Raw genomic sequence first — 21,340 nt, 5'->3', positions numbered from 1 at the left:
TTGTTTAAAGAAAATTTGTTTTTGCTGGTAATCAGGTGCCTGAAACTGACATGTTCTGACCCAGAGGCAGCGACGCTACACACACCCCGACAGAAAAACAAAATGGATCTATACACAGATCGTACTGTACAGATGTGTATGAATTCTAAAGTGTTATTGTTTTTAATGCAATACTCAAGTAAGAGTAGAACTACTTTAACATATTTTTACTCAAGTGAGAAAAAAAAGTAATATTTTAATATATATATTAAATTATATTTTAATTTTAATATTTAAAAATTACATAATCAGACTGATCAAAATATAAATCTATTTATATTTACCAAAAGATATAAAAATATTATAAACAAAACATAGAAATATAATAAGATTTTGGTATCTTAAGGATGAAAATGGCAATAATTTATACAAGTAATAAAAAATAAGACTATCAGGGGGGGGGGGAAAAAAAATCATTCTTCCAAATCAGTTTCTTTTGATAAAAAAAAAACTAACATAAACTGCCTGTGTGTCTGGTGAATTTTGGTTGAAACATGTTTGTTCTTCATTCAGTGGGTAAAAAAATTCAGAAAGATAAAATTACTCAAGTTAAAGCAAAAAGAACAACGTAGTAAAAATCCTCCTAAAAGTACATATTTTTCAAGAAAGTTACTCAAGTATATGTAATTGAGTAAACGTACTTAGTTACTTCCCAACTCTGGTAATAACAATAGACAAACAGGAAGTGTGTAACATACCCATAGTTCTGCCATGAAAACCTCCCATAAAAGACAAAATGCTGAGGTCTGGACATCCTGGGCCCTGAGGGGCACAAAGCAAAACGTGAAAACAGAAAATGACAGGAATGGATTGTTTCTACACATTCAGCACTAAGCTGCCAGGCGGGCCCACCTGGTTTGTCATGCAAGAGGTCAGCTCCTCTTCAGACGGTGTGTTGTGGCCCCGCTCCTTGTTCTGAAACGAAGCAAACAAACAATCAGGGCTCCACAGGAAGACCATCATCAGTGACTGTTACGATTTGATGTGAACATGTTACTGATGAGGATCACAGAGATTCTATCGGCCCTGAAAACACTCCAATTCAAAAAGAGTTTGGTTTTAGCTTAAGTCATAAATGTGTCATTAAGAAAAATTAAAATAAATATTAAGAATGTTAAGTTCATAAAGAGGAGCTACTTAACATCTGATGGTACCTGCCTGAAGGTTGATGCCTCCTTCCAGCTGCTTTTCATCTGTTTAACATGATGGTGTGGACGTTCTGATGGCTAGCACCACTCTGGGTGGACACACACACTTACCCTGTACCAGATGAATATCGACTTGAAGGCGTTCTCGTTGGAGCACGAGCCACAGGCCATGGTCTGAACGCGTGACATTCCACTGGGAGCGATCTGACGGAGAGAGGAACAGCCGGGTTCAGTGGGATCATCTTCTCTCCTGATAACTACTGGGAACTAGAACATGAGTAAAACTGTTAAAGAGTGTGTGTGTGTGTCAGTGTGTGTTACTAACTGAGAGAAGACTTTCAGTGATTTTATCTGGAAAATTCTCAGGCGGCAGGATTCCCAGCGCAGGTCGGTTCACGAATGTGCTCTGGAAAAAAAAAAGAAGCAGAAACTAAGTCAAAGAAACACACAAAGCTGTAAATACGACTGTTTTCAATCACTTCACTGAAACAGTTTAGAACCAAATGTCTTTGTGTCTGTATCATCAGTTCTTATTCAGAAAAGTTACAGAAAGCTCTTCTGCAGAATCAGTCCTAACTCCTCCCCGAGTACCACAGAGGTTCCACATTTTACTGTCCATCAAGCTGCATCTTGGGACATGGAGTATTTCTACTACCGTTCAGTCCGACTGTTAGTTTGGAACATCTTTTTAATTTATAAGGTTTACTGGATTTGATTAAGAATTATGGATCTAAGCTGTTTTTAGAATTGTAATACTAGTATTTATTCAGTATTTCTAAAAAGGTTTTGTGCTTCTATTGCATTCTCCTGGCTATGTCCAACACACCCACAGTTACTATGGAAACATTTAGTTTAAAGCATATGGAAGAAAATCCAGCCTTTAACTTAAGATATTTTACATACAGACCAAAATAAATCTGTTTGCATGTCAGATTTTAGATCATGAATCTAGGATGGTGTAAAAGGGCTATTGTAAATAAATAAAAAAGAAGTACATTTTCTGCCAAAAAATTCTGAAATGTTGAGATTGATCCAAGAAATAAAATTTTAAAAATCCTTTCCGTTTGTCAAAAGTGGAAACGTTTTGCCTTTTCTAGGCCTTAATATGCCACCATGTGAATCATTTTTCTTACACTTCACAATAGTTCTTTATGCTGCTCAGTCACATGACTGCAGTTTGTTTGGGGCGTGAAAACAATCAGTGTCTGCAGGGCAGCAGCTGGGATTGTTTTTAAAAAGACAACATATTCCTTTGGCTTTGTCAACTTTACAGTAACAACTTTGCTAGGCAAGTGTTTGTGTCTCCATAGTAACAACATTAGGAAAAGATCAACTGTAATTTCTAAAAAAATAATTTATTTGATCTAAAATTTGCTCTAGTTTTGTAGTTGTAAAAACTTTTTTGGTATCGGTATTCTTCTTCATGTCTACATACCCAGAAGCTTCCTGCTGACTGGAGCGATGTGTGTGTGTGTGTGTGTGTGTGCGTGTGTGTGTGTGTGAACCTACCAGATTGTTGGGATTGGTCATCAGCTTGAGCAGAGCAGGATGGTTGTAACCTGAAGACAGAACAGAATTGGACAGATTAAAAACAAAACACACAAACATAAGAATCATACAGTAAAATTCTGATTATTTGTGTCTTGCAATACAAAAGCACTAATGATAAAGCATATATGTATATTTGGCTTTGTCCTAGAATTACACAGTTCTGGAACAAAATACACAAAAAGATTGTAATAATATTAGGTTACATAATACTTAAGACCAGTCTGGTTTTATATATTGGCCTTTTGGAGAATGTTGTTCTTAATAATGACTGTTATTTGTGTAAAATTCTGTTGGTGGCTGCCAAAAAGGTAATAACTAGGAAGTGGTGCCAACCTGATCCTCCCACCACAAAGGAATGGATACAGACTGTGAACTCATTATATGAGATGGAGATTCTAACAGACTGAGGACAGAAGAAGAGCAATGTCAGGACAAATGGGAAAAATGGATAAACATCACATCACCTTGAATTTTGTGATACTGGAATAAGAGTCTCCCCCCAGTATGTTATATTTGTTTTGTTTGTCCTGTATCGTTTGATTTTTCTTTTTGAAAGTATTCTAAAAATTTCAATAAAAATAGCATACATAATCAAATGGAAGACAAATCAGTCCATCAGATAAGTGACGTTTTGCAAAGCGAGTTGTTCTTGTACCACAACAGATTCTAAACAGTCGTTTGTTTGACAAAGATTAAAATCCAAATGGAAAAGCAATAAGAAAAACAACTAAGTACACCAGGGCTGCAACCAATGATTATTTTACTAATCGACGATTCTATCAGTTATTCTGCCGATTAATCAGATAAAAATTTTTTTTACATTCTGCAGATTTTTCATGTAACCACTTAAGCTTATTTTTTTACAATACTGGAAATGCAAAAAAGATGCAAATACACAAATAATTTCACTAGACAGACTGATACAGTCGTCTATTATATGCCACCTAATTTCATAATGTCCCATATAATTTTATTATACATTTTCTATAATGTCAATAACAATTCTTATTATTAATTCTCTAACCTGTTTGAGGGTGCATTTAGTTTTTCCATTGCATAACCTTTTCTATTCTGGTTTATTTCAGTAAGAGTCATGAGGAAACTGTTGAGCTTTTCTACAGACTCGAGGTTAGATTCCAGTTATTATGAACCTGGTAAACGTTAGGATGTTTTTATTATGCGTAATCAGCAAAAGCCCTGAAAAGAGAGACTATCTGTGAGGTAGATGTGCATGTGTGTATCTACACCACACACACTAGTGTGTTAGTGTAACAAGTGAGTCTGATCCTTACATAAACTGATGCAGCTGGCTTATATAAATGCCGGTGCTGTTCCAGCTGCGACCAGCAGGGAGCAGTCAGCTACCAACTCAGTTAGAATAGAAATCTCTCTTATTGGGGAAATTCAGGTGCGGCTGCAAAGCGACAGGCTAACAGAACCATGCAGATACACAGAAGGATAGAATATATAAAAGCAAATAATAATAAGAAGAAGAATGAGAGACGTCCAGCATAAGAAAGATAATACAGTGGAAAGTGATGACACCGTGGCATCACTTCACCACTTGTTGGTATTTTTCCTTTCTAAAAATTTTTGATTTTTTGAAAAACTGAAAAGAAATTCTTAAGAGAATCAGAATGACAATTAGAGCTACAGCTAACAATTCTTTTGCTATCAGTTATTTTATTGACCAATTTGACAATATGATCAAATAATTGGCATCGATTTTTCATTTTACAACTTCTGGGATAAATCGGATTCATTGTTTCAGCCCGAAATTCAATGTGTGAGATAAGTCTAATGTTTGGTTGGGATGGGACATGTGTAATAGCTGGGATGTTTGACTGCATGGTTTGAAAATACACATTAGTGCTGAACATTTTAAAAGAAGGCTTAAGTGGATAAATCCTCTAATCTGCATAGTCCCAGGTTTTTAGAAATAAAGGAATCTTAATCACACCAATAAGTTCAGTAGAAACAGTAACCAGCTCAAACTGTCAGGCCTGTTGAAATCCTGCATTAATTAGGAAGAAGCTGCAGGCAACAACAAAAGCCTTCTGTCATAGAGACCCTGAGGCCACCGCTTCAAAATGGATGTCAGAGGGAGGGAGGGAGGGACGACAGACAGACAGACAGACAGACAGAGGCTGCCGTCTGGACTTGTGCTTTAGAACCAAACTTTTCAAACGTGACTGAATGTGGTGACATTTACAGGACATTTCAAAGTAAAGAAAAAAAAACAAACAAACAAAAAAAAACTATTTTGTGGAGGGAATAAAAATACAACTTGTAAATACAAGATGTATTAAATACATAGAGGTACTAAATAAAGAGATGGAAATGTAAGTCAGGGGTGAGGTTGTCTGACTTACCTAAATAAAAATCAAGTATTGCTGAGTTTACTTTTATTTTATTTTTTGTTTTTTTGGGATCTGATGATTGAACTGGATCTTGTGTTACTAACCAATCGGAATGGAGGAGATCTGAGTGTAGATGTCCAGCATGCGGTTGCCGTCCACGTCCACCAGGTAGTTTCCTCTGCTGTCTTCATAGTTACAAAAGAAGTGGACTGCACCAACATTCTGCAAACAAACACATTTGGTTTTACTATAACCCAATCAACAACATGCAATTAATACTTAAAAATAAACTTATAAATTATCTTGACACATTTAATCATACACCACCAGTGCACCCCCTCCCCCAATCCCCACCAAAGGTCAAAGTCTACCAGGGAGATCTTAAGAAGAAACTTGTAGATTCAAATGTTTATCACACTGGGCTGGGAAATATATCATCATTTAAGAAAATACTGAAAATGACTACTTCCAATTTTTATATACATTTACAAAAAAGTATTTTACCCTTCGCCATATAAACTGCTTAAAACTTAGTTTTTCCTTATGTTCCTGAAAGCATTGCTCACTTTTCCCCACAACCACCTTAAAAACCTTCAGTGCAGAGTGACTACACCATGGCAACAACAGAACAACTCAGACCGATCAACAAGAACAGCAGAGGTCGAGACACCTGCAGGGCAAGCTCAATGAAATGTATGCTCAGTTAATAAATATGCAAAACGCAACATCTGGATTTGTTCCATGTTTTTCAATTCATGCATGCATGTGAAAACAAAAATTTTAGAAGTTATGAATACAAGTTACAACGTTCCAAGTAAAAATCTGAAATTTAGAAATACAAATCTTCAACTCTGAGGATCTAATAATGACAGATGTTGTGGAACACTAGAGAGATCAAATAGGACTTAATAGAACTTTCACTACATAATTTAATGCCTTAAAATTGGATCTCTGTATCCTGACAGATTTACGTATGTAACTACGGTTCTATGAATCCCGGATGACCGCCAGAGGGCGGTGCTGAAAGCACTGAATGTTCCCAAACAAACGCCGGGTTTTGGCCACAAGGTAACACCAGAGCCATCTGAACTCCATCTGAGACACAATGGGCAAACAGAAAGGGCATGTAGCTCACTAACCCTCTTAGCTGAAAAAAAAAAAAAAAGCGGTCTTACATGACAACCATTTGAGGTCCGCCTGAACCAAAGGCTCAAATGGAGGGCGGCACAGAGCACTGAGGACCAAGGTTAGGTCCCAAACTGGTGCTCGCGGAACATCAATGTCAACATGACGAGATGAGATAGCCGATACATATACCGGTACCTTAAGCGTCGAAGGAGAGCGGCCCTCATCAAGAAGAGACTGAAGAAACTCCAAAATCGCGGGTACCGCACAGGTGACCGGATCATCATTACGGGCAAAACACCACCGGGAAAAGAGACGCCATCTGTTTTCATATTGCTGACGAGTGGAGAGTGACCTGGCACTCAAAATAGTGCCAGGTCACTCTCCAATACGGAGCTACCAGCAACATCCTGTGACCCTCCTCGAGAAACAAACAGGAGTCAGGTGAGCCCAACACAGGATCGGCTGAAATTGGGAGAGGAGGCGAGACGCTACCGTCACCAATTACAGAAAAAGAGCGGACCAACGACAGGCAGACGCGGTCCGCAACGTCTAATACAGAATGAAAATCAAATCAAGATTGGGAGAGGGGGCGGAGAACGCTACAGTCACCAATTACAATAAAATAACAACAAAGGGGCTGATGTCCATAATACAGGACGAAAGAAAACAAGGGATTGACGCCGTCAGCCACGTCAATCCAAATAAAACTGGGAGAGGGGGCAAAAAAGGTTTCCGTCACCCGTCAAAATAATAACAAACCGCTCACAAGGTCGGCTAAAATTGGGAGAGGGGGCGAGACGCTACCGTCACCAATTAGAGCGAAACGTCAACTTTGAAAGGCTAACATGTTAGCTAAGCTCCAACTAACAGTACCTGTAACGAAGATCCGTCGCAGCCCTAAGAGGGCGATACACAGCTACTCCGGCCAACAGGCAGTCGGGCGTCCAACGACGGTGAAAAGATCCAGAAATTCAAAAGTCCGATGCCATACAAAGCGAACCGCACGCGAGAAGAAAAGAGAAACAGAGCCTCGGATGACGTCAAGCTACATAGCCTCTGATTGAGGACAGGTGTGGTTGTTGATATTATTGCTCGAACGGCGCATGCGCGAAAGGAACATTCAGTGCTTTCAGCACCGCCCTCTGGCTGTCAGTAGGGATGACTGCCTGCATGAGTTGAAAAACACAAAACAAATATTACATTTATGCGTATTCACTGACTTAAATTTACAAATTTTGACTCCTAGACAAACCCTTTTTACAGACAGTAACCATACCCATATATCAATGCAGTCTAATCATTTTCCTTTGTTGACCAATAAAATGTTCTATCCTAATCTATTCTGTGGTGTTCATGTCTAGATGTGAAGCAACAGAACAAATAACAGATCAGTTATGAGTGTTATTTCACACACAGATCTTTGGCTCTCATTAAGCTGCAGACTGAACAACTTGTGTGAAGATAAAGTAATTAAGACGGAGCCGAGGCTCTAAGAGGCTCGCTCTGTACTTACACAATACAACAGGCCAGAGGTGGCTCTCACTTACAGCTCACTCTGTATCAAACTCCATTTTTTCATTAGCGCTGGCCTTAGTGATCATGTGTGCACAGAGCAGACGGTGAGAAGATATCAGTGTTTTATGTTTTACAGCATGTTTTTATAGTTTTAGGTGCTGAAACTTAACTTTTTTTTCCTATATCAATTTCTGCTTCTGTAAGAAAATGAAATCATAAATAAATGCATATGTGCTAAATCAGTGTTGTTTTCCCAATGTTTGCATGGTTAGTGTAAAGACGAGCCAGGACGGCTGTAGGCCTCTGCAGAGGAACCGTGACTCCTGGAGAAGTGAAATGTGGAACAGCGGCTGTGCTGCAGGGATTATTTAACTGATTCACTGAGTTAATACAAGAGGAGATGAATCTGACCACACACATACTGATGATATGTATGAAGAAGAACCAGCCTTACACTAGTTCACATGGAAGGGAAAATAATAATAAATTTACAACTAATCAGAGTACTTTAGAATAGCTACACACTTTTATATCCACCCATATCCTCCATTTTAAAGGGCTAGTATGTATTTTCCAGGCAGATAGTGCCATTTTACAGCACAATAAAGTAACTATGTTACCTGCAATTGTTTTAAAAAAGCAATAAATGTCAAATATAAATTAAAAGACATTTGATATAAAATTTAAACGCCTTGAAATTGTACTTCCCAACACTCCGCCTTCTGGAAGTCGTCACAACAATCTTTCTGCATTAAGCCTCGTCTTTCTTTTCTCTTTCTTTCTGACCCTAAGAAAGGGGCCCATCACAGTAGGACCAGCCTTTGGCCCCCAAAAGGTCCATCAGTCTGCAGCAGGTTAGTAAATATGTTATAGAAGGTCTTACATAGCACAGCTAAACACATACACACATACACACACACACATAGAGCATGTCTTTCTATCTTCATAGAGACTTTCCACTGACTTTCATTCATTTCTGTTGCCTAAACCTAAAACTAACCTGAACTCAAACCACACTTTGATCCTAAACCTAACTCAAAACAACATTTCTTCTTATGGGAAACTACCTTTAGGCCCCATAAGGAGCAGTGGATCCCCACAATGTGAAAATGGACCTTACAATATATCAAATAAAAGGCCTGGCACACAGAAATATTCCAACTCACCTGAATGTCTCCCAGTTGTTTTGTCAGCTCCTAAGATAAAAGAAAACAAAACAAGGTTTGAAACACTCCATATGGCCTGAGGGAGGTACTTTGCGTGTGATTTGCTGTGTTTTTGCCTCTATAACATTGTGCAAGGTTGCATTACTTGTGATCGGGGCCCAGGAACTGTAGTTTTCATTAAGGGTCCATCATAGTCGTACTCCACCTGCGTCTTCGCTGCTGCCTTACTGACGTACCGGCACCCTGACAGAAACACATTAAAGTGAACGAATGAACAAATACATTAACAGAGACACTCTATGTTCATGCATCTACACTGAAGTTAAAGTTGAGTAACCTCAAGGTTAATGTAGATTGTTATGGCCCCACCAAATGTTGGCATCAATCAGGTGTACGGGTGAACATCCAGCTGCTCCTCTAGTATGCTGCTGCTGTAATGTGACACAACCTGCTTTACCTAACAAATAGCAACTGCTTTACCTAACAAATGTCACTTTACTCTCTGAGCTTCAGCTAATGGTGTGAAGGCAGGCAGCTCTATCAGCTTTTCTGGGGGAAAAGGTTATGACTAGTTAAAGGGCTGAAAATAAATTCTAATTTGTTTTAGCTGTACATCATGTAATAATGTTATTCTCTCTGAAGCGTTGCCTTGATTCTTTCATGCATGTTTGAGAAATCCCTTAATCTCCATGGTAACATTAAGCCGTGCAAAACACCTGGGTGGACCTAACTCCACCTTTGAGAATGAAGCTCCTCCTCTGAGCTGCAGTTTTCAAGCTTCCACCTCACAGAGCAGCCTTGTCCCACTCAACTCCTTCAAACTAGCCAGCAGCAATTAGCAAACACCTGGTAGAACTGAGTCCCCAGTGCCACCGAGCAACTTCTCAGTGAAATGATGGCAAAAATGTTCATGAGACTGTCTTGAGAAAACAAAGTATCTTCAGTCAGAGGCTTCTTCAGTTTCACTGTAATACAGACTGCTACAGGAGATCTTCCCTACCAAAAGCCATCACTATCTACAATAACTCTTTGAAGACTTTGAATTAATGAGTTTCAAAACATTTAATTTCCCTTTAGGATCAATAAAGTATTTTTGAATTGAATAAGATAGAGAAGCCATGTTGTGATGACTTTGTTAAGGCAGAGTTTCAGAAAGAGCATGAGTTTTAAAATGACAGAGGCCCAATTTAAAGTCATTCAGTCACACAGTAAAATGTTTTAAAAGTCATATTTTATATATGTAGCATTTCTATAACAACTTAAGGTGACATAGTTACATGACTATGCTATAAAACGGCACTGTGTGCCTGTAAAACACATAAAGCTTCCCATTTAAATTATTTTAAATGAAAACAGGATTTTATAAAAACAGAGTACACAATGAGGAGGAAAAGAGATGATGCAGCATCCACCAACATTATTCCATTTAGTAATAATCAGTATTATTTATAAGCCCATAAAATGTATGTCTCAAATTAAGATCTCAAAGGGCCCATTCACACACTGATGATGGCAAGCTACTGGATAGTAGCCACAGCTGCCACGGAAGTGAGGCTGCCATTTTGCACCATTGGTCCTTCTAACTGTCACCAGGAGGCGAGGTGGGTGAAGTGTCTAGGAGTGGCAACGATACAAACCGAATGGACCCCGTCTTCAGATCAACTTTAGGAGAAATAAATGGAAATTTTGCCTTCTTAAAATGCAAAGCACACAGAATTTGATTGGAACAAATAGTTCTTTGAGGCTGATATCTGAGAAGGGTCAGAGTTCACCATGTGATGGTGAATGAGTTAAAGGTGAGCTCATAAATGGAGTTTATATCCAGAGGTTGGCTGGATCTCGGAGAAGCAGGACAAACTTTGCTTCTTGTAATCTGTTAATTTGTCAGCTGAGTTGGCAGTTCCTCACTGGAACTAAAGGAAGCGGTTTAAACCAGCTCAGTCCTCTGGCACACATCGCTTTATTGTCACCGACTCTTATTCCAGTTCAGAGTGCTGGACTTCAGCACAGCTGGCCAATGACACATGGCTCTGTTACTGAGCTTTGATAAGAACATCCTGAGGTCAGTCAAATATTCACACAGATCATTCCGTGAACTGTTGAACACATCCAGGACTCCAAAGCTGAAGCTTTCTGGAGATTCACCTGAAAACACTTCAAAACACCACATTAATCTGACTCTTTCAGTGGTTAATGGACTCAATCATACCGACCAATCAAAGCGCTTTACTACAACCACATCCAACACATGCACCAATTTGCAGATCTGTAGGTAAGTTGAGGCAAAGTGCCTTGCCCAGGGGCACATCAACATGTGACGGGGGGGTAGTGGGATTCAATCAAGGCCCAGTGGCTCACAAACAAGGACGGAACACAACATCATGTAAAAGAGAGACAGAAGAAGAGATAGTACAACTTTATTATCTTACAATAACCATCTTATTTTGTTATGAAAACTGCTCTCCATCTTGTAAAAATGTCTAAATGACGGTGACCCACATACGACCTGACAGACCCCACGTTTCATCATCTTTATGCCTTATCAGTATTATTATTATTATTATTATCGTCTGCTCCTCAATACTTTAGTGGAATTGTTTTATTCTGCATATTAGAGTACAACATTTTTATATAAAAATAGAATATGCAGACATGCACTGAGAAATCATCTGACAATTTTGAGCTCAAATCTGAGATAATCTTTTCAGTAAATTAATTATATTATATTATAATATATTAATGATATTACACATATATAAATGACTTGTTCAAAGACAGAAAACAAGACAATAACAAATATATAAAACAAATCTATCTAGAAATGTGCACTTAAAATTTAAAGTGTAATAACTGACATGAACACAACGCATTTCTAGATTTTTATATATTATTTTGAAGATGTGTGGAGGTCTGTACATTTTGTTATTAAAATCCAATTTTTATATAAAAAGTGGTATTTTTAGTCTTTTATGTATTTTGTCATTGTTAAAAAAAAAATACATCAACTAAACGTTAGAACCAAAGAGTGTGTGAGGGTTTGTTGTTTTGGGTTTACCTGCAGAGCTCAGCCATAAGTTCTTCTGCACGCAGAGAGACAGCTGACGGCCGATCAAGCAGCTCGCCATGACCAAACAGTCACAGAGCGGAGAGCGACAGCGGCTGACACGGCGCTCACCGACTGACTTCACTCAGCCACCTGCAGACCAGCACAGACGGAACGATGCTTCAGATCAAGTGATGAGGAGTCGAGTCAGAGCAAACAGTGAGCAGGAAAAATGAAAAGTGACAGAGCTCTGTGATTGGCCGCCGGGGCCGGCTGAGGAGAGCGACCAGCAGCCAGCCGGCTCCTCCGATCACAGCCAATCAGGAGGTCATGTCTCAAATAATGAGTGATCCATCAACTGGCTGGCAAACTAATATTTACTTCTTGTTGCTCAAACAATCTCCAGGGAAACATTCATATGTTCACAGTCCATGATCTCAATCATGTTAAAATGAAAAGTATTGCTTCTGTAAAACCTGCTGACATTAAAGCTGCGTGGGGCGCTGATGTTTAAGGGCAGAGATGTCGAGCTGAATTAATGTGAGAGCAACTTGGAGCGGTATCCAGATCTCCACCAGAACAACAACAGAACCAGAACCTCCAACTTCTGATCTGCCTCCAGTAAACAGGAAGAATGCTACAGAGGCATGGCTGTCTGCTCCTCCTCGCTCTTCAGCACTTATGTAACGCAGGCTGCAGGAACAGGAACATTCCAGTTAACTGCCTTCACATAGAACAGAAAACCCAGCCCTTCAGACACACGCCAACACACACGCACACACACACAGGGCACATACCAAAAAAAGAAGAAACACCATAGACACACATGCATTCACACCCAGACAGTCTCTTGGCAACAACTCATGAACTGGATCAAACTGGTTTAGGTCGAGAGTTACACAAGACTGCATCTATGAGCCTGAGAGGGAGAGGAGAAGAGGGGGGGCTGCAACAGAAATGGGGGTGCATAACAAAGTGATGGGGGGGTAAGGAGGGGCTTGGGGAAGCTGGGAGTTTCAACTGTAAGGAGCTAAAATCAGAACACATAGTTCTGATTTGGAACCCAGGAACCCTGCTCTGCATGCTGGGAGAGGCTGCGTCCTGATTGGTGCGACTTTCTGAAACGCATCAGATCTTCTCCTCGTGTAACCTGACAGAGATCTGATGGTCAGCTCCATCCTCGGTTTCTGCTGCACTCTGTCCACACTGAGCTTCTCCCTCCAGTTCAGAGGCTTCACAGTTTCTGCCACCCGGATGCAGAACATCCAGCTCACTGCATGCATGTGGTCTGAATGTTTAACTGTTGGAACCTCAGTCAGGAACCAGGCTGGTACTCTGGAGACATGTTTATTACAGATACGTCATGCATCGGTCTGATAAATACAGTAAAACTGGGCCAAACTAAACAACTAATGTTTGTTCACATCTTATTGCTGGACGGCTGTGTCATATTTGTGAAAGCAACAGTAATGGAGTGAAACATTATGGGACAATTAACTAAGGCAGAGAAGCAACATATGTAAGTAAGTAAGTACAATGTTATTTGTGTAGCACCTTTCACACATAAAAAGCACAGGGTGCTTCATAAAACATGTAGGAAAAACACATCCAACGTAACATTGAACAAATTAAAAGTCTGTTTGTGCATTTTAAAATAATCAACATGATGTAAACACAGCCGGGAAGAAACGGCTCGAAGCGACAGATCTCCATGGGTTTTATGTGTTTCCAGGACATTGATCAGGTTAAGAAGTGTTTATCAGTTTTTAACCTGATAAACAAACTGAGCCCAGAAAACGACTCTTGCTCTCCGACTACTGTATCGATTCCTTCCTTGTCCAGTTTTGTCATTTCAGTTCTTTATCTGATCCCAGCAACAGATTAGTATTTTACCTCGGCTACTAGTTTTACTCTGTTTCCACAGCAGCAGCAGGAGGAGGAGGAAGAGGAGGAGGAAGAGCTCTCAGCTGATGGAGGGATGACAGATCAGTTTTTCATGAGGAAAAGCTTTGAGTCTTACAAATTAAAGATAATGATACTGGAAGAAATGTGGATCTGGTTTGTTCATCAGCCCAAAACAACTACTGAAGCAAATTTTAATGATGGTGAAGAAAAATATATTTAGTAGACAAAGGCCAGTCTGAATGGGTCAAAATATTTAACGCTAAAAAGATACGCTGGCTTCTTCCATGTCCTGAGATAAAGGAAATAGAGCCTCAAATCAACACCAACACATGAGATAGTATAATACAATTTATTCTGATGCTCTACATTTGCTGCAGTGCCTGGATTTCTAATCCAACTGTATGACCCGGTTTGGAGCGAGTTCCATCTGCTACACAGATGGCCTGACCTGACACCAGAACAGCCTGGGGGAAGCAGAACCCCCGGTCTGCAGCCGACCACAGGTCCGAAGCCGACCCCGGGTCTGCAGCCGACCCCGGGTCTGCAGCCGGACCCCGGGTCTGCAGCCGGACCCCGGGTCTGCAGCCGACCCCGGGTCTGCAGCCGACCCCGGGTCTGCAGCCGGACCCCGGGTCTGCAGCCGACCACGGGTCTGCAGCCGACCCCGGGTCTGCAGCCGACCCCAGGCCTGCAGCTGACCCCAGGCCTGCAGCTGACCCCGGGTCTTCACCTTCCACATGAGGAAGCTGCTCCTAGGCTTCCTCAGCAGCCTCCTCATGCTCAAAATGTCTCTCTGCTTGGATCGAATCTCCGCTTGCAAATTCTTTTCTGCTCGCACTCGAAACAAAAAAGTATTGTCGCCTGGCAACCTCTCAGCCAATAGATTGAAAGTGTTATACTGGGTGCGTTTGTTTTCTTCTAGTGGGATTGCCTGTGTGGCTACTAAATATCCACCAGCAGTGCACTACTGATATTTAGCAGAGACAAGTTTTGAGCGCGAGGAGAGATGTTTGAGAAAGCACAGTGTTGAGTACAAGATTAAGAAAGACATGAAGTCCTGCTTTCAAACAGAAAATGTGTGCTCCCACATATGGCAGAAGAATTCCCCCATACCAAAGCACCTCAGCTAAGACCAGAGTTCAGGATCCAACAATAAAAAGAGACACTGGGAGAAAATGGCTTCCGTTTCAGAGCCGAAACTACCACTGACCCAACAGTACACAGGAACCGTTTTACAATTACAAAAAACAAAAACAACATGGTTGGTTTCCAGCACTTCTGGGTAAATACTTTCCTGAGACAATGGGAACTTTCTAGGAGGTGTGCACCTCTGTATGTCTGGTGTAGAACAGGCCCAGTGTTTCAGGAAAACTACGTTACACTGAGTCAGACATGGAGACTGTTGGCTGCTTCAACACCTGAACAACTTCACAGGAAGTCTGCTCTCAACCTGAAGAATCATGAAGGATCATGTCTGGCAGAGGAACAATGAGTCAAAGTACACATATGATCACATCACATCACATCTGACTGGCTACAAGAAAAATGGAACAAACTTCCTTCATAGTGATTCACCGCTTGATGTTTGTTGTAGCACAAACATTTATGGTGCAACTTGTTTTTCAAGTTATGCTTTCAAGGTTTTTTTTTTTTACCCATGAGTCTTTGTTCTTGAATAAATGAAATCCTAATTTCAGAGTTACTTTTTCTATTTACTCAGGTTATCGTTGTCTGGTTAATTAACATTAGTTTGATGATCTGAAAATACAGTAGTCCATGCTAATACAGGTAGATTTAGAATAACTTACCAGCTGATTTAAGAGTTCCTGGTTCCAACCGTCTTAAATGTCCCTGCACAAGCCTGCTTCTACAAAAACATATTAGGCAAATTAATATCAGTAATCAGTCCTTTCAGGAATAAGGAAAGAAAGGAAAAGCAATCTGGATAAGAAACCTTTTACTTTAAATGGATGGACTTTATCCAGACATTAAAGTGTTTTATTTGTTTAAACCCCAGGCACTGCTGGCTCTGTTTTTAGCACAAAAGGAAATGGTTTTATTTTCTGATGCCACACCTTTTTTTTCTTAAATTAGCAACAAATACATCAACAGATCTTTCCAGCAGAGCAGATTAGGCTGCTCCACATTTCCCTTTACAGTAGCTCGCTCTACGGCACAGACAGCTGACAGTCCTGGCTCCAGAATAACCAGAAGAATGACCGAGCTACGGCTGGCCCCTCACACGTTAAAACAACCACAATTTACTGACGGCTGCTGGCCAGGCGGCGTACTTGGCCTGGGCATCGTCTTCAAGAAGCACACTTTCAATGGTTGCCATGGCAGAATATTTATTTCTTGGTCGAATTTGTAAACAAGAATTTTGCGTATCTATGTTAGAAATTCTGCCCTGCAGAGAGCTAACCAGGCTAACCATGCAGTTTTTCTTTTAATTATTAATATTAAACAAACAGTAATGACTTGTTAAGGTGCAAAGATTAATATAATGTAATATTAATATCTGAACATAGCAACAGATGATGAAAGTTACTTCTTTTTTTAAATTTTAAACAACTTTGGCAAATGTCCAACTCTACTGGGGACTTTAGTTAGATGAGGCTTATTTCACTAAATGTCTGAAAGGATCCTGATGGAGGTAGTCACAGACTGAGGATAATGACATGAGGCTGCGGAGTTAATTCAGGAATAAATCCTGAGTCTCAAGGTGGTTTAACAGCAACAACAAAATATTTTTTTTTATTTCTAAAAACATTGTGAGGATTTACTTCAAGTTATCATCCCAATATTTAACGTCATTTTCAATTTATCTCAATTTTCCCATATGCAACTTATTTTCAATACATTTTGGGACTGTTGTCTTGATAATATTTAGGTTTTGGACTTTTATTTTACCCCTGAGGTCACAGACAACAGATTGTTGGCTAACAGAAGCTAAAAACAGGCCATCCAGCATCTTGTAAATAACTTCTAGAGAAAACTGGACGTGATGTTTCTGCCATTTGTAAACATCTGAGATCAGGAACAACTTTCTCATCTCAGTTTTTTCCTCCACTTCATGTCAGCATATTAGCCTCAACATTTTATGTCCTTTATGTTTTCTGCCTAAGTTGCCTTCACACAAAGGAGATAAAGAGATCTCTGTTACATAATGTTCCTCTGATGGTCAGAGTAGTCTCCAAAGGATTTCCATTCATAACCTTTACACAACACATGTCAGTGTGTTAGAATGGATCGACAGCTGTGTCATCTCTAAATGTTCTTGCTCAAATCTTTTCTATCTAATATCATACTGAAAGACTCTGTAATGTACTGATAACACCAGAAGTGTTGTTCGGAGCCTGTGTTCTCTGTTTTGGCTTCGTTTTAAATTGCACATAAATGATGATCACTGAGATGAGGTCAGAGTTCAAACACTTTTAACATTTCACTGATATTCTGGAGCAAAATTTAGGTGTCTTTTGTGTACCATGTGACTACCATTTACTACCCCTTGTGCCCTCACTCATTGCTATTCCACAGTGAGAAGTAAGTAAGGAAGTGCCAACCTGTCACCATGGCAACACTCCAGGCAAAAAGTGGGGTCTGTAGAAGCTTTGTTGTGTAAAACTAACCAAGAATCAGCTGAGCTGGAGAGTTCTTAGAGCATGTTTTATAGAATCCATTCATTTTCTGGTGCAGCTCTCTCTGCTTTCAGGTGCATCAACAGCATTTCAGCCTCATGCTGATAACTTTATCATATTAGACTCAACAAAGTGTGACCTGAGGTCTTGCAACTGATACATGGGCGGTCTGAGCTGGAGGAACGTGTCTAACAACAGCTACACACAGATCACACTTTCTGATTAAATAGAGCAAACAAGAAACAAAGAAGAAGAACTTGAGGTTTCCAGGTTGTGTGCGCTTGATTATTTCAGACAGAGATATCCTAGTAACAAGATTAACTTCTGTCAGAAGTCATAATGTTCATGTTGATGAATAGTTGTAATTTCTCTAATCTCCCTGACAGGAGCTTAAGATGTGTCTGAAGGCCGTGTATCAACACGCTGTTGATGAAGCTCAGCTAAAACTGGTCTGCTCCAGTCTAAAGTGGCCTGCCCTTGATGTGCTGAAATCGCATCGACGAGAAAACTGTTGCATAATCCCAGCTGTAGCGTTCAATAACACCGCGCAGCCTGAACTACTGGATTCATTTACGTTGTGACCGAGACAGAAATGTCTCTGAAGGTAAAAATAAAACAGAAGCAAGATATTAATAATATTGTAGATCTGAAAGTAAAATCTTAGAACTCTACTGAGTACATATAACACCACATATAGCTGAATAGTGTAACTAAAAATCGCATTTTTACAGTAAGTATCAATATAAAAGCTGAAAGTAAAAGTTGAAACCTAACAACACATTTATGAAATTTATGAAAGCTTAGATTAACATAATTTTATTATTTTAATAGTTTTTCCATTGACTACCGAGGAAGGTATCAATGATTTCTGGCAAGCAATTTTAATAAGACGTAAAAAAAGGTGTTCCTTTTAAGATCTGGTTCTGGTTCTGGTGCGGTGCGGTCCGGTCCGGTTCTGGACAGCTGTGTGTTAGCTCTGTGTGTCAGAGCCTCTCAAGGCTGCAGTGATTCCTGTTTGTTGTTCATCTTTTCCTGACACACTTTTTCCTTCCACTCATTTTTCCATAAATATGACTGAGCACAGAACTGTAAACAACAAGCTTTTTTAGCGATGAGCTGCTGTCAAATACTACCAGTCCTCCCTTTGATATTTAGACCACAACTGAACATTTCAGAAAAAAACAAAGCAAAAAATAAATAAATAAAAAATCTCTTTTTTTCATGAAATATTCTAATTTTTATTAGAATATTCAAAAATTATTAATCAGAGCCAAGTGAATTGGCTCTGATTATTTGGAAGCCATATTAATCTAAATTAACAGAAATAAACAAGTAAAATGTATGAAGGTTTAACTTTTTCAACTGAATTGCTTAAGTTAAATTTGAGATATTAATTCAGTTTAGCAAGACATATCAGTATATGGTAAACATGAATGAATGAATGAATGAATGAATGAATGAATGAATGAGACAGGCCTGTAGTATGTGATAAAGGTTTATGGCTGCAGAACAGACTCCAGTCAGAGATAAAATAAGGCTGATCACAGAGTTCTTTTATCTACAAGTTTCAGTTCTTCAACAACAACCAGGGAACAGAAGTTGACTGGTAAGGGCGGTCAGTAAGAAATGATTATGTAAGCTGTCGAACGTATCACAGGTGCATTGTTGTGAACCTGCAGTGCCTCCTGTGTTCATCCAAGCACCTGGAAATGAGCTGTGCGTTTGAATTTCTTACCTGATGCCCTGAAGGCGTCAGACAGCCGGAAGTCCTGGATGGAACAGCACAGGACCTGCAGCGACAAGCACTTGATAAGCAAATATATATATAAAAAAAAGGGGCGGGAGGGAACTAAATGTTGTTGTTGTTTAACGCAACGTTACTAACAAATATGTGTTGGGATCAGAGCAGACTGATTGTAGAGTTAAATATGTTAAATTATCCCCACTATTGTCTCCCACCCTCTACTTTCTCCCCCAGGCTAAATCCACATCATTGCGACTCTGAAACTTGTTAAAGATGCTGTTGAGAAAACTCCAAATGACTGAGCGCGTACAAATCTGGTTCTGACTGGATCCTGCCGGTTCATCCGGAACACATTAATATTAATACGGGCCAGCCGGGCTGACAGGCATATGTACCGGCAGGATATGTCCCACTCACACAGATGCGGGGACGGGCAAAACCGCGCTCGCGCCGTGGACGCCCCAGCCCCGCCGACCAGATGCTAGGAGTGATCCTGAGCGCGTGCACAAATATCAACGCCACGCGGCAGAAACCTGGTCCATCCGAGAGTCTCGTGGGGCTGCCAGCGCAGAGAAGCAGAGTACTTACCGGTGATGAGCTCCAGCAGGACAGCGTGTACCGCTGCGGGACTGAGGTGTGTTGGTACCGAGTGTGAGTCTGAGTGTGAGTCCCTAACTGCCAGGGGAGCACCGGGGAGGGGAGGGGCTTGTTCTGCCGGCCCCCGACACCATCTGCCCTGCTCTATCTCTCCATCTAAAATAAAACACCTCTGCTGGGTTTAGAGCCACATCCTAGAACTATTCTCCCATACTCCAACTATATTCTCTCATTTCTGACTTAAAATCAGATCAGAAATTTCTTTTTAGAAATTACATTCAATATTCTGATTGTGAAAGGGGAGTATTATGTACATCTGAAGATATAAAGGAAATTATAAATAAAATCTATTATATTTCTCCATTCGATTGCCATCTTATAGTACAATAAAATAAGTGTTACTTCAGTTATACAAATGCAGTATATATAAAAAATTACTTAAAAGAAATGTCTTCACAATTTGATGCCTTGAAATTAACCTCTGCCTCTTTAAGAAGCTCCTTCTCCTTCCAACACTCCCTCTTCAGCATGTAATGCCATTTACATCCATTTTTAGGAGAGTTGGACAGAGAAATAGTTCATATGATGAGCTCAGCAGACTCCAGTTACACCAGGTGTTCACTGATTGCCGCTACCACTAGTCTGGAGGAGCTTTGCTATGTAAGGTGGAAGTCCGAGAGCTCTGCAGATTCAAGGAAGAGCTTTGGTTAAATAGGTGGTGTTGAGTGAAAGCAGGCATTTAGGCCCCCCATGAATCGTTGCCATGGGAGACTCTAGGAGTTCTCAGACATGCATGAAACACTACTACATACTTGTAGAGTTTATTATACTACCTACTTCTCAGTCCAACATTCCCAAGAACAGTTGTAAACTGCATAATGGAGAATTTATGTGATGACTACATGAAATAAAGACTATAGTTTGTGAGGCAGGAGTGTGTCTAACCATGTGAACAGCAGCAACACAGGGGACTGTTCTCTCACCATTCCTCTTCACTCTGTACACGTCAGACTTCCAGCACAAGTCTTCTTCTACAGAAGGAGTACACTTCTACAGAAATGACAGACATATTGTTTTTCAACCCTCAGACGCTTTACAATGAAATCAGCCATTCCCCTTCACACACACATTTACACACTGATGATGGCAAGCTACTGGATTGTTACTACAGACTGACAGAAATACTCAGGTAATCCTGCAGTATCGAGTTCATCAGAGATGGAAAAGAATCTGAGTAGAGATCTGGGGGAGCGCATGGTGTGGAAACAATCTTATCTTGAAAATAAACTAAATAAAGAAGTTGATTGTTGATTCCAGGAGAAACAGGGTTAGAGCAAATCCCATTTTCATCATGGGAGAAGAAGTGGAGGTGATTGAGGAATATAAATACCTCAGTGTATTTATACACTGAGGTATAAATACCTCAGTGTATTTATATACTGAGGTAGTCTGTTGTCTGTTGTCCAGTCTGGACAACAAACAGACTGGACTGGAGATGCAACAGTG

At 40.1% G+C, this 21,340-nt stretch overlaps 1 protein-coding gene across 5 annotated transcripts in view; it reads right to left on the bottom strand.

Moving 5' to 3' along the window:
* Nucleotides 1-19,969, bottom strand: part of abat (4-aminobutyrate aminotransferase) — a 32,843-nt gene extending 12,874 nt beyond the window's left edge. The window contains exons 1-12 of one of the 5 annotated variants that reach the window (XM_044099083.1): nucleotides 19,826-19,969; nucleotides 19,229-19,283; nucleotides 15,664-15,722; nucleotides 11,963-12,103; nucleotides 9,053-9,150; nucleotides 8,908-8,937; nucleotides 5,203-5,320; nucleotides 2,697-2,746; nucleotides 1,513-1,593; nucleotides 1,299-1,391; nucleotides 892-954; nucleotides 738-801 (exon numbers count right to left, since the gene is read on the bottom strand). In XM_044099083.1, the coding sequence (XP_043955018.1) occupies nucleotides 738-801; nucleotides 892-954; nucleotides 1,299-1,391; nucleotides 1,513-1,593; nucleotides 2,697-2,746; nucleotides 5,203-5,320; nucleotides 8,908-8,937; nucleotides 9,053-9,150; nucleotides 11,963-12,032 (667 nt within the window). In that variant the 5' untranslated portion in view covers nucleotides 12,033-12,103; nucleotides 15,664-15,722; nucleotides 19,229-19,283; nucleotides 19,826-19,969. Of the gene's footprint in view, nucleotides 1-737; nucleotides 802-891; nucleotides 955-1,298; nucleotides 1,392-1,512; nucleotides 1,594-2,696; nucleotides 2,747-5,202; nucleotides 5,321-7,099; nucleotides 7,255-8,907; nucleotides 8,938-9,052; nucleotides 9,151-11,962; nucleotides 12,177-15,663; nucleotides 15,723-19,228; nucleotides 19,284-19,825 lie in introns of those variants that run through there. The other 4 variants (XM_044099081.1, XM_044099082.1, XM_044099084.1 and 1 more) reach the window with 4 other exon arrangements.
* Nucleotides 19,970-21,340: the final 1,371 nt, after the last annotated feature.

The sequence above is a fragment of the Gambusia affinis genome, linkage group LG19 (assembly GCF_019740435.1).
Source record: "Gambusia affinis linkage group LG19, SWU_Gaff_1.0, whole genome shotgun sequence".
Taxonomy (NCBI): Eukaryota; Metazoa; Chordata; class Actinopteri; order Cyprinodontiformes; family Poeciliidae; genus Gambusia; species Gambusia affinis.
Note: the sequence above shows the minus strand (reverse complement) of the source record. Positions and strands in the feature narration are given on the sequence as shown.